The sequence below is a fragment of the Copidosoma floridanum genome, unplaced genomic scaffold, assembly GCF_036245765.1.
Source record: "Copidosoma floridanum isolate Cflo_tuat_1 unplaced genomic scaffold, Cflo_Japanese_pri ptg000021l, whole genome shotgun sequence".
In the NCBI taxonomy this organism is placed as follows: domain Eukaryota; kingdom Metazoa; phylum Arthropoda; class Insecta; order Hymenoptera; family Encyrtidae; genus Copidosoma; species Copidosoma floridanum.
In genome coordinates, this window is record NW_028321898.1 from 25,607,588 (window position 1) to 25,622,204 (window position 14,617).

At 32.0% G+C, this 14,617-nt stretch overlaps 2 protein-coding genes across 2 annotated transcripts in view; both read left to right on the forward strand.

Moving 5' to 3' along the window:
- LOC149374224 (uncharacterized) overlaps nucleotides 1-3,660 on the forward strand; it is a 56,882-nt gene extending 53,222 nt beyond the window's left edge. The window contains exons 2-8 of the mRNA XM_089594816.1: nucleotides 1,063-1,486; nucleotides 1,561-1,699; nucleotides 1,775-1,912; nucleotides 2,006-2,145; nucleotides 2,325-2,587; nucleotides 2,639-2,983; nucleotides 3,336-3,660. Coding sequence (XP_089450942.1) covers nucleotides 1,063-1,486; nucleotides 1,561-1,699; nucleotides 1,775-1,912; nucleotides 2,006-2,145; nucleotides 2,325-2,587; nucleotides 2,639-2,983; nucleotides 3,336-3,660 — 1,774 coding nt within the window. The remainder of the gene's footprint in view (nucleotides 1-1,062; nucleotides 1,487-1,560; nucleotides 1,700-1,774; nucleotides 1,913-2,005; nucleotides 2,146-2,324; nucleotides 2,588-2,638; nucleotides 2,984-3,335) is intronic.
- Nucleotides 1-14,617, forward strand: part of exp (expansion) — a 119,442-nt gene that overhangs the window by 33,292 nt on the left and 71,533 nt on the right. The gene's annotated exons all lie outside the window — the stretch shown is intronic.

The window sequence follows — 14,617 nt, forward strand, 5'->3', positions numbered from 1 at the left end:
TAAATACTTTTCCATCTCTATTACCTTTTTTCACTCGGATCAAATATTATTAATACCGTGAGGCAATCAATTTTCTGTTTAGCCATCATTTCATGAGGTACAAAATTCATTAAAAAAAAATGTTTTTTCACTTCCTACCGGATGTTTTTATCTTTCTAATCAAATGGTGTATGCCTAATGACGTATTTTCGGAATTTTCAAACAAGAAGGTAACAAGTCATTAATCTCTTTAAGAACATAGAATAAAAGACTACTTATCACTTGCCATATTTAATTAAGCATATTGAACATCACATATAAGTATTGCCGTTACTTCGTGGAAACCAGATGTCCAACAGTTGCAATAGAGCAACTTCATGAAGTTTTGAATTTTTATCGTAAGTATGACTTACATAACGCCTAATAATAAGATAACGCAGTATTTTATTTTAAAAAATTAATTAAGTTGCTTCATGAAATTTGATAATTCACTATGTCTGAAGTAAATATATTACTTTTTATGTATCAGAGAACAAAAATATTTGATTAACTATTTAATACTGCATCATTTTGCAGTTTGTATTAAGCCAAATATAACAACTAGAATCATAAGGGCTTTTTTTCGATTTTAGTTTTTCAAAATTCAATTTTCATTTAAAATAAACGTTTTAAAGATTATCAAACTGCAAACTTATAGTATCAAAATTTTAACACTGTCAATTCCATTTATTTTAATATTAACAATCGTACGTATATTTTTATGTACGTGACATTCGAAAGTCTAATTTTGGTAATATTTATGTAATACATTTTTGTCAATATTACAATTTAAGTATCTTTCTAATAAGAAACTCCTCAATATTTAAACAATAAAGATAGTAATATACATTTTGCTTTCGATTAAATAATACCACCTACAGTCAATCACATTTCTTTTTCGTAGATGATCATTAAAAAACTTTAATATATTTTTTACTCATGCAAGTGTCTAATTTTTAGGGACATTGTTTACTCCACGTTAAAAATGTGGGGTAAATCACCACTATTCAGTTTATTGCTTTTAAGCTTGGTATTTTCCGTTAGCAATGCTCAAATAGAATTAATATTAGAAGGCTTTAAGTATTTGTATTCAGCTTACGAATATGTCTCGGAACATTCGGGAAATTTCGAAGTAGGACTATCAACCGAAGAGATACAATATCAGTCATTAAAGAAGGATCTACATGATTTAAGAATTGACTTGAAAAAAATGGAACAACATCTTCCGTATGAGATCAATATACAGGCCCGTTTATACTCATTGAGAATGAAATTCAAGGACATTGATAGATATTACAACGAGTACATCAATTATAAACAGAACAAGTCTCGGTATGAACTGGCCACTTTGGAAGCATATGTTCAAAAGACGACGGAGGAACTGCCCATTGCGATGAATAAAATTTATGATGATGTCATTGATCTGAATAAGGATAGCCTTGTTAACCTTATAAAAACTTACATCGACGTAAGAATATGACTTTTTGCAACCATGTACCGTGTAATTAAATTTTTTAGTTCATTCATAATTAATTTGTGCAGAAATTAGACCCTTACTGCGAAAGAACACAATCGAGGCAGAGATATTTTTACGACTTTTTCCGTTTTATTATATCGTATCAGGTGAAAAGTACAGTGATCTTGAAACATGCTTACAAACTGAAGTACAAAAACGCACACGGTAACATAATTTTTCCCATTTCTGGATTAAAAATTTTTTCACTAAACAAAAATAAAATTACACCAACTGCTCCAGGTCACTATGTGCAGGAGAGAAAAGACTGGAGAAAATCTGTGCGGAGAATAGTTAAGAGAACAATAAAAAAGTTTAAAGCAATAACGTCTAGTGCTGAACGGAACGTATGGAAATGTGATCCAGTAGAGCACGTGGAAAGTGAGGACTGGACTTTATTCAAATTTTTACTGACAATTAACACAAGATTACATAATCAATGATCTTGTATTTTACATTTTGTTTTTTTGTTAGATAAAACCTTCATCGAGATGAAACTTTTTCAGAGAATACTATACAAATCCTCGGATTTTAGGCGCAGTAATGATTATTCAAACTTAAATTCAAATTGTCCAGCAGCGTATAAATCGGAAGCATATTTAGGCGTCGAACCTGTATGCGATACAAATGGTTGCTCAAGCAAGCAGCGCCACTGTCGAAATGTTGTGGGTTGCGAAAGACTTAAACATGGGGATTCAGTGTATGCGTGTCTTACAGTAAGCATAATAATATTTTTCTTGTTGTTTCAAACTGTAACTTGGAATTTTACTGCAAACTGAATTTCTCCGTTCAGAAAGATCAAAGCCAACGTCGGAGATACAGTTCCGTCAATGAAACCTACAAATATTATAAGGACAAATTAGGATGGTTCGATAAAATTTTTCCATCCTTTTACTGCCCCCAAAATAGTACCCCAGTATCGTTTAAGAGTAGAGATGATGCAGAGGACCGAGACAGTTTGTATAATTCAGCTTGCGACTGTATTTGTGATGAGGTGGAAAACTCTGATCGATACATTAGCTTGGAACCCGCCATATCAGACATTGGAAACAATTTGTGAGTCAAGTTTCCTTTTTACGTAAATAATTAACCTTGTATGTTTGTCAGAACGTCATTGACTAATAATAATATTTATGGCAACAGTGTCATAACTGGTGTAAGGTTTGCTCTAGTAAATCATACGCTCCAAGTTCAGATTCAACAGGGAAAATTAAACCAGTACGGATCGATAGGGAATAAATCTGTTAAATGGAAGGATGTAGAACCAGTTCCTACTTACCGGGGTGAATACGAAGCCAAAATCGCTAATTTTACTCCAGATGTACAGATGATTTACAGAGATAGTGACCAGTACAATGGAGTTCACAAATTAAGACTAGGATGGTTCAGGCGACGAGGATTGTATCTTGACGATATGGAGTTGGGGAAAAACGAAGTTGTAGTTGGTGTTAGGTTTGTTGTTAACTGGGAGAGGTATAATAGACACACAGATTCCTTTCACCTCCAGTTAGAGATAATGGCAATGAAATTCAACTATAGCACTGGTATATTAAACTTAAAAGACTATTACTGGTATTGGTCAAAACAACCTTCATTAAACAGGTGTGTTGACAATGTATCATTTAACATATAAACATAATTTTGTATTTGTTTTAATAATATGAATTACATTTTTTAAATTTTACACATGTATATGTAAAACATTTCTTCGTATACTATCATCAAACATTGTAATTGAATTTTTCAACTAACGTATTTCCAATGGCACTTAATGTACTCATCACGTAATATACAACTACTTTAGTAGTATACCTGCTTCCAGAACTCTGCTGAATCTGGAAAAGTACGACACACCAACTTCGTTCAGTGGTGTGGAAAATACGTTAGATAGCATACCACATAAGTATGCAAATTTCACCCCTTCGGCTTATTCATCCAAGGACGCGGGACAATCCACTTTGCCGTTCATTGACATCCAGCCCGTCGTTTCGGATCCACCTGTACCCCTTTCGGGCATCAGCATGGACATCAAGCATACTAATAAAAGTGGAGGATATCTTTTGTTGAAAACTAAAACATACAACGTTCTATATGAATTCAATAATACAGAAAAAGAATTCGAGTTTTAAAGCTTTTAAAATACTGATGGCTTATTCGGAACGTATTGACTAAAAAAAATTTTTATCAGCCACAATAAAGTCATGTGACAGTTTCATGAATAGAGCAATTATTAAAGTTTAAAATTATATGACCAGATAATTGATTATATTAGACCGCAAACTAAACGTGATTGTTTTTGCATGTTATGATTTGTATAAACCAATTTGGGAATGTTGATTTATAATGTAAAATTTTTCCATAAAACTGAATAAAATATTTCTGAAATGTACACTTTGCGAATAAAGCTATTCTTGAAAGTTAAGTTTTTTATATTTCCTTACCCATTTTTTTGGATATGAATAATATAATATTCTAAGTATTAAAGAGGAAATTTTTCTCGCATTTTCTTGTATGCAGATAGGAATCCTTGCACTGCACTATTACAAATTTGACTTAATACGAGAGGGAAAGGAGAATAACGAGATCAGATAAACGGTGATAAATGATTTTGTTTAATTTTGGATATCCTGAGAATGTTTTCCGTCAATAAAAAGTATATTTAATTTACCCTAACGCAAGCGAAAATTTTTAGAATATGTGACAGTTTTAACTCATTAAAGCACATCAAAAAGCAGAATTAACAGTGGAACTCCCAATTAACAACTCTAGCTCGCGAACCGATAAAGCATCAACGAAGATTTGGGGATGGTAGAAATGGCCTTGTCTGAAAACGGAGAAAAATACGTGTGCTCAATCGTACAGAGAGGAAAGCCAGGATTCCTCCTTTATTTGCGTGATTAATTTGGACTGCGCTGTAACAAATGTGTGGATAAACTTAAAGGCCAAAGAGTATTTAGGGAAGTTCCATCTTTGCGTCACGTATCACTTCAGCTTCATTATCTTCAAAGAGGCAAAAACTAAAATCCATATGTAAAAAATTATTTTTACTACGGAAATTTTCATCTCTTTTAATCTTAAGTACTTTTAGGTTTTAGGAAGGGAGTTTCACGTCATCCGCAGTTCATCTGAATCTATTTAATTCAATAGCCTATTATTGATTTTTCTAATGATCATTAAATACCATTAGCTGGTACATCAAGTATTATTAAGAATTTTTCATCATGGAATAGATAAAAATGTTAAAAAATTTTAGCAGAATACTGAAAGTTAAGAATAACATAATTATTATTGAATAGATGTACTAAAAGTATAAAAAATTATTGTTGAATTAGGGCATCTTCTTTGAAACATTCGTAAAACAGTTGAAATGAAAATAAATATGTATAAATTAATCACCTATCTAAAACCATCTTAAAACATTCAGATTTAAAGTTAGATACCTCGAGAACGGCACGACTGAGTATTCATTTTTAAATTCCAAAGCATCTGTAAGAACGTTCCTTTTTAGATAAATTATTTGAAGATCTCCACTCTCTTCTTCCCACTAATAACAAACCTTATACTACTTTCTGAACTAAAAACAATACATGTGATGAATTTTCAAGACATGCAGCGTAAGAAAAATTTGTAGGTACTGTGAATGAGTATAATTTCTGTATTTGCTTATGCAATTGTTTTATCCAGTTAAAAATGTACGAGAATTTTTATGATTAAACTGAATTTTTATATGATTTTTAAAGTATGCTGTGAATAATCTCTGAATATAATAAACATGAAAAAAAAATTTTAACCTTTCCTCATTAAACATCTCGATAAACTATTTCCTAAAGTAATTTGCATTTTTTCAGTTATTATTAAGTCCATTGTTATTACCCTACCCTTTTTTTTAATCGGATCAAATGATGTAATGTCGTCTTGTGATCAATTTTTTTTTTAGCCACCATTTTGTGACGTTAAAAATTCATTCAAAAAACATGTTTTTTCACTTCCTACCGGATATTTTTATCTTTCTAACCTAATGGTGTATGCCAAATGACGTATTTTTGGAATTTTCAAACGAATAGGTAATAAGTGATTAAGCATTTAAGATTACATATAAGTGCTGCCGTTACTTCGTGGAAACCACATGTCCAACAGTTGCAATAGAGCAACTCCATGAAGTTTTGAAGTTTCATCGTAAGTATGGCTTACATAATGTCAAACCATAATATATCGTAGTACTTTATTTATTACAATCAATTAAGTTGCTTTACAAACTTTAACGAGGAATTCATTGAGCATCTAAAGAAAAAATAATTATTATTGAATTTACAATGCTACACAAATGTACTCACATAGTCGTGTATCAAAATATGCACTATAATCTTTGAGACTTTTTGATTTTTGTCGCATTTTACTTTTTAAAAACTTACTTTTTATTTAAAGTAATAGATTGGACGATTAGCAAATTATAATTTTGAAACGTTGAAGGTAACAAAATTACGCTTGAGTCGCTGAAGTTTCTTTTTATTTTATATACATAAACTAATATGCACAGCTTTTTTTGCAAATGATATTTGAAAGGCTTACTTTGGTAATCTTGTAAAAAATTTTAATTTGTTTGAAAAACTGAAGCTGAAGACAAAATAAATTCCTCAACATTCAACGAATTTTTTAATGATTGACAATATGTATTAAGCATCATTGCGAATTCAAAAAATAATTTTCTTTCCCTCATATTACATAATCTATTTGATGTCAAATATTATGAAGCAACCTAATTGCTTATTACAATATAAATAATTTTATAAAACGAAATTCTCTGACATCTAGACAATTTCGACAGTAATATACATTTTCCTTTGGATTGCTATTTGTAGTAATACCACCTGCAGTCAATCACATTTTTTTATTCAAACTGTTGTTTAATTTTTAGGGACATTATTTACTTCACGTTAAAAATGTGGGGTAAAAGACCACTACTCAATTTACTGGTTTTAAGCTTGGTTTTTTCCATCACCAATGCTCAAATAGAAAAATTACTAGAAGGTTTTGGATATTTGTATCAAGCTTACGAATATGTCTCAGAAAATTTAGGGAATTTTGAACTAAAACCTTCAGCCGCAGATCTTCAACACCAGGCCTTAATGGACGATTTGTATGATTTAAAAGTGTATGTAAGTAACATAAAACGTAATCTCCCGGATGCAATAGATATTCGTAACCGTTTGAATACATTAGGGGATAAATTAAGCGATATTAAAAGACGTTACGATGAGTACCTCATGTATAATAAAGATCAGTCTCTTTATGAACCTGATACTTTGATCAATTATGCTAAAGAAGTAAAAAATAAAATTCCCGATACTTTGCAAGACATTTTTGATCAAGTTATTACAACTACTAACCTACGAAATAGTCTCGTTACGCTTATGGAAAAAAATATCGAAGTGAGTACATAATTTTTTTAAATATCTATCGTGCTATAACATATTTAATCACTAATTACCATAATATATTACGCAGCATTTCGACCCTCATTGCGAAAGAACACAATCAAGGCAACGATATTTTTACAATTTCTTTTACACTATCTTGTCATACCATATGAAAGCCATAATGATCTTAGAATATGCTTATAAAATACCATCCCAACACGATGATAATGGTAACATAATTTTTCTCGTTTCTTGATTAAATTTATCTAATTAAGATTAAAAAACATAAAATTTTTCAGATCGTTATGTGCAGGAAAAAAAAGATTGGAAAAAGTCCATACGGAAAAAGATGAAAGAAATAGTAAAAGAGTTTAAATCGATAACGCTTCGTGCCGAACGAAGCTTATGGAAATGCGATCCAAAAAATCCCGTGGAAAGTAAGTACTGGATTTAATTTATATTTTTAATAACAGTTAACACAAGATAACATCATCAACGGTCTTGTATTTTACACTTTTTCAGACAAAACCTTTGTTGAGATGAAACTATTTCAGAGAGTATTATATCAAGCCACAGATTTTGTAATACCCGCGCGTGCTACAAGAGATAATCTACGTTGTCCAGCGCCGCAAGAAAACGAAGATCGAGGCGCAAAACCTTTATGTCTCGGACTTTCTTGCTCAAGCAAGCAGCGCTATTGTAATAATGTCATGGATTGCAAACCACTTGAAAACGAAAATAGAATTGATGCGTGCATTTTAGTAAGAATAGCTTTTTTTTTTTCTTACTTATTTCATGGTTATAACACATAAATATTTCGTTAACTTGATTTGTTCGTTTAGAAAAATCAAACCCAACGCCGAAGATACAGTTCTGTCAATGAAACTTACAAATATGAAGACAAATTTGGTTTTATCGAAGGATTTCATCCACCAACTTATTGCGACGAAAACTCTGTCCCAAGAAGATTCGTAGCCTCAAGAAATCCATTAGCCAGTTTAAGAACGTATAGACCAGCATGCGACTGCATTTGTGATGAATTGGAAAACTCTGATCGGTATCTTAGCAAGGAAGCCGTTATTTCGGACGTGCAAAAAAATTTGTGAGTTAAAATTAAATTTATTTTATAAAAATTTTATGGTTTAACAAAACTATGCAAACTAATAGAGTGGATTTATTGCGTCAGTGTTATCACTGGCGTAAAATTTGTTTTAGTAAATCATACGCTCCAAATTCAGATTCAACAGGGAAAACTAAAGCAGTATGGATCGATAGGGAATAAATCTGTTAAATGGAAGGATGTCGAACCAGTTTCTTTTAACAAGCACGAATATGATGCTAAAATCGCTAGTTATCCTCCAAAGAAGAAAATGATTCACTTAGCTAGTGACTTGTACAATGGACAGCACATGTTTGAACTTGGATGGTTAGATAGACGAGGATTATACCTTGATGACATGGAGTTGGGGAAAAACGAAGTCGTTACTGGTGTTAGATTCATATTAATGTTAGATAGAGACGATTCCGTTTACATAAAGTTAGACATCATGGCTATGGAATTCAATTACACTACTGGTCGATTAAACTTAGAAAATTTTTACTGGTGGTCGGAAAAAAATAATGTACTTAACAGGTGTGTTCACAAAGTATATTCGAGCAAGTATAAATGATTTTATACTTGCATTATTGCACATTAAACATTTTTGAGTTTACATGTCCACGCATCCCAGTGCATTGACTTCATACATACGCGTGTGAAACATTTCTTCGCTCACTATCATCACATGCAGTAATTTGATTTTGAATCTACAGTATATAAAGTCGCACTTTATGTACTTGTCGCATAAAATACAAATCGTTTAAGAAGTATCCACCTTTTTCCAGAACCGAACTGAAACTGGAAGAGTACGACACTCCAACTTCGTTTAAAGATATTGAGAACAAGCCAGATGGCGTAGCACACAAATATGCGAAATTCACCCCTTCGGCATATTCATCCAAGGACGCTGGACAATCCACTTTGCCTTTCATCGACATCCAGCCAGTAGTTTCGCGCCCACCTGTACCTCTTTCTGGTATCAGTATGGACATCAAGCATACTGATAAAAGTGGAGGATACCTTATATTGAAAACGACAACATATGACGTATTGTGGGAATTCAATAATACATCCAAACAATTGAAGTTGGAAAGGTTTTAAAACACTCTTGACATATTTAAGTTGAATTGAATGGAGTAATTGGTTTTACAAAATTTCCATCATGAACAATGAATTGTCATGCAAATATTTTGTGAATAAAATAATTGTTAAATTTTATAAGTATTTAACCAAGAAAATAGATACATGTACCTTCAAAAGTTGAGTTGAACGAATTTTCTAAAACAATTTTAGCTCAGAACTACATAAATTATTTCAAAAAAAATGAAATAAAAAAATGACAGCAACGAAAAAGTGCTAACTGCAAACCGTGCAGAAGCCATCTCATACACTAAATACATGCAGACATATATTGTATCGCTGCAATTTTCATATTTTTATGAGTTACATAAATGTATTTTAGAGAATGTTTATCACAAATGCCATAATTCTTACAAATAACTTAATTAGTAATAATTCCAAAGTCTTAAATTATTTTACTAAAGACGTTGTATAGTATTCCAGAATCATTATCAAAGTATAAAGGATATAATTGTGTAAATGTAATTCGTTTTAAATATTATTACTCTTGAGTATTATTAATTTTTTTAAACTATACCAATATACACTACAACATCCTCGATAAACTCGTTTGAAAAAAAAAAAATTTGTTGAAATCCCAATATGTACGGTTAAAATGCTTTTGTAACGTACGAAAGTATAGGTAAGACTCTACGCTCCCTCTCCTTAAGTCTCGTAACAAGGGGCCCTAGGGCCAAGAAAAAGGAAACGCGAGCAAGGAGAGAGAATCTTTGAAATAACAAGTACTGGTCATTCTCGCGGCGCACCTCTTTACCAATATCTTCCCTACGTAACAGTTTTATTACATTTCTAGAACATATTCAAGGCATATTTTTTTTCTTAATCTTAAGTACTATATTCTATTTTTCATGTTGGGATGGAATTAGTATTTTTATTTAACTTAATAACTTGGAGATATTGTCAAGTCTATATAAATCCAACGGCCTTTAGTTTAATAAATTCTATTCGTTTCTACTGTTTTTGCAGTGTTTGCACCACTTCACATATGTTGTTCTTACACGGCCGACATTAAATTAAATTTGAGTGGAATTGACGAGTTATTCGCAGAAGTGCAGTGTTGGATTCAGGAGCTCATATAGACACACATATGCATACAAAAATTGAGTTACATACAAGTTATATCGTGTAAGTATATAGAAAAAGATGATACTTTATCGTAGAAAATTTCCATAGTTCATTGTCATGACTGCTCTTTGATACATTATAATCTAGAGTTTTCCAATCCATTAACTTCTCTTTTTTACTTAGTGTCTCTATTGACATGAAACATATTCAAATGTTCTTTTCGTTTTCAACTGTTTCCTTTTCCACTCCGGTAATATCATGTTACGTCACGATGTTAACAATTTTGTTCAGTCATTGTGTCTTAACGTTCAAAGTTCATGTGAAAAACATGTTTTTTTACTCCAAATTCACACTTCTTTAGAAAGTTTTTATCTTCTTAACCACATGACAATTAATATATTCTTGGTATCATCAAAAGAATATTAATGGGACTCTATGCGACAAATTAAAATAAAAGGATGCTTATTGTTTGATGTGTTTAATAAAGCATAAGAGAGATCGTGTCTATAAAAGTGTTTCATTCACTTCGCGAAAACCGTAGTTGTCCAACAGTTGCCTAAAAGCTACTGAATTAAATTTTGAAGATCAATAGTAAGTATGGCTCACGTAATATCAAATTTATGATAATTTATTATGATGCTCTGTAGTATTAGAAAAAAAGTTGATTGTAAATTAGTAGCTTGGTTTTAGATTTTCAAAAATTATTTTCTAATGAAACAATTACATAAAAATATCACGGTCGTATTAATAAAAAAATTTTTTTTAATTAGAAAATACGTGAGTTACAATTAGGTGATTAGCTTACTTTAAAGTTTTTAACTTAATTTTGTTGTAATACATATTTGATTTTGAAGTACCATAATAGTGCCACCTACAGCAATCACATTTCTTTTTCGTAGATGATCATTAAAAAACTTTAATATATTTTTTACTCATGCAAGTGTCTAATTTTTAGGGACATTGTTTACTCCACGTTAAAAATGTGGGGTAAATCACCACTATTCAGTTTATGGCTTTTAAGCTTGGTATTTTCCGTTAGCAATGCTCAAATAGGAATGTTGTTAGAAGGATTTGGATATTTGTATTCAGCTTATGAATTTACTTCAAAAAATTTTGGGAATGTCGAATTAGAACCGTCAACCGAAGAGATATATTATAAGTCATTAAAGAAGGATCTGCGTGATTTAAAAATTAACTTAGAAAAGATGGAACACCATCTCCCAAAAGAGGTTAATATACATGATCGTCTGTACTCACTCAGTATGAAATTCAAGGACATTGATAGATATTACAACGAGTACATCAATTATAAACAGAACAAGTCTCGGTATGAACTGGCCACTTTGGAAGCATATGTTCAAAAGACGACGGAGGAACTGCCCATTGTGATGAATAAAATTTATGATGATGTCATTGATCTGAATAAGAACAGCCTTGCTACCCTCATGGAAACGTACATCAACGTGAGAATGTGATTTTTTGGAACTATATACGTTATTATTAAATTTTTTAATTCATCAATAATTAATTGGTACAGAATTTAGACCCTTACTGCGAAAGAACACAATCGAGGCAGAGATATTTTTACGATTTTTTCCGTTTTATCCTTTCGTATGAGATCAAAACTATTGTAATATTGAAACACGCTTACAAACTAAAGTATAACAACACAAATGGTAATATAATTTTTTTCATGTCTCAATTGAATTTGTTTTGTTGTTAAAAAATAAAATTACATCAATTGCTCTAGATCGTTATGTGCAGGAAAGAAGAGATTGGAGAAAGTCTGTACGCAAAGTAATTAAACATACTATGAAAGAGTTTAAATCCATAATATCTCGTTCCGAGCGAGACATGTGGAAATGTGATCCAATAGAGCCCGTGGAAAGTGAGTACTGCACTTTATTTGTGTTTTTACCTGTATATCATACGAGATATTATCATCAACTATCGTGAATTTTACTTTCTTCAAGACAAAACTTTTGTCGAGCTCAAACTTTTTCAAAGAGTACTGTACCAAGGCTGGGACTTTACTGAAAATATGGTTGACTATTTGAAAATTGAATCTTGCCCAGCGCCCAGTGCCCAAGGCGTGGAACCTATATGTAATCCTTATTCTTGCTCAAGCAATCAGCGCCATTGTAGCAACGTAGTTGGTTGCAAAGCACTTGAATACGAAAAACCAATTACCACTTGTCTTTTGGTAAGCACACTCTTTTTTTTCACAGTTCACTTTTAAATTAAGTTGTTACATTAATTAAATTATCCATACCACTTATGTGTAGAGGATGTTGACTAGCAATCTCTACCCCCTTGTCTATTAACCAATTATGAATGTATAACTCCTGTCCCAACTAATTCTTTTTCACGCTTACCACAACGCTTACCATCCAAAATGCTTCTCCCTCAGCAAGATTCTCTTTTGAAAAGTTGATTTGACTGAGATTTACACCCTTACCCCAGTTCTATCAGCCATACCTCAGATTAATTACTTGATTGTTGAGTTGCTGTAAGTATAGCTTCAAAATTGCTTATTTTGAAAATTAAATTTTTACGTTTAGAAAAGTCAAAATCAACGTCGTAGATACAGTTCTGTGAATGACACAAGCAAATATAGAGATGAATTCAGTTTCACTCAAAAGATTATTGCACCAAGCTATTGCGACAAACACTCTTACAGGCAAGATTTCATGTCTTCTCGTATAATAACAGTAGCCGGAGTTGAGCACAATTTAGCTTGCGACTGCATTTGTGATGAATTGAAAAACTCTGATCGGTACATCAGCTTGGAACCCGCTATATCAGACATTGAAAATAATTTGTGAGTCAATTTTTATTTTTTGTGTGTAATTTTTTGTAAAAAAAAAAAAAAAAAGTTGACTAATTATAAATGTTTATCGCATCAGCGTCATAACTGGTGTAAGATTTGTTCTAGTAAATCATACTCTTCACATTCAGATTCAACAGGGAAAATTAAAGCAGTATGGATCGATAGGGAGTAAATCTGTGAAATGGAAAGATATAGAAACAGTTTCTCGTAACTCGTCTCAATATAAAGCCAAAATCGCTAATTTTACTGCAGATAAAAAAACAATATATGAAGACAGTGACCGATACGATGGGTGGAATCAATATAAACTTGCGTGGAACGAAACCCGTGGATTGTATCTGGACGATATGGATTTGAAGAAAAACGAAGTCGTTGTTGGCGTAAAATTCGTTATAAATTGGGAAAGACGCGACGATTCCCGTTATCTACAGCTTGACATAATGGCAATGAATTTCAATCACAGCACTGGCCAATTAAACTTGAAAAACTATTATTGGCATGGGTCAAAACAACCCATATTTAACAGGTGTGTTAACAAAGTACAATTTAATATACATACAAAAAGTTTTATATTCGTACATCTGTGAAGATTGACGCCAGTACCACCAAATACAGTTGTTTGGTTTTAAACTTACTGTACCTAAAATCGCACTTTGTACAGTTTTTGAGTACTGAATAGCTACTTAGGAGTATGCCTTTTTGCAGAACTCAACTGAAACTGGAAGAGTACGACACTCCAACTTCGTTTAAAGATATTGAGAACAAGCCAGATGGCGTAGCACACAAATATGCGAAATTCACCCCTTCGGCATATTCATCCAAGGACGCGGGACAATCCACTTTGCCTTTCATTGACATCCAGCCAGTCGTTTCGGATCCACCTGTACCCCTTTCTGGTATCAGTATGGACATCAAGCGTCATAAGAAAAGTGGAGGATATCTTATATTGAAAACAAAAACGTACGACGTGTTGTGGGAATTCAATAGTACAACCAGAGAGTTAGAGTGAAAAAATCTGAGTAGTAACAGTAACTTGGCACGTAAAAAATAGCTCTATCCGTCTCACACTCTAGTGATGCATGGTCATACTATTTCTTCAATAACATATTGACATTCATTGCATTCAATATTTTTATGTATGATATATATTACAAAAATAATACGGCTAGGATCTCTGTAGTTTTTTATGTATACTCGTTAAGATGTATTTTTATTAAATATAAGTTTTTGGTGTGAATGTCGAAAACTTCCTTTATTACAATTCCAACGTTAGATACTACTGCCATACTATTTTTACATGAAGGAAATCTGTGGTGATGCAAATATTTTTCGAACTTATCCATTGCTCTGGACGTACAAAGTATTTTATAAAAACCTCAATTTTGTTGTTCAATGGGAGCATTGAACAACAATTTTAAAGTGCTAAAATATATTTTTGGAGACAGCGATTTCTCTCCTGAAATGTAAACTATTTCGTTCCCTTTGCGACACAAAGCAAGTTACAGAAATAGGTTAATGAAGTAAGACTTTATCCA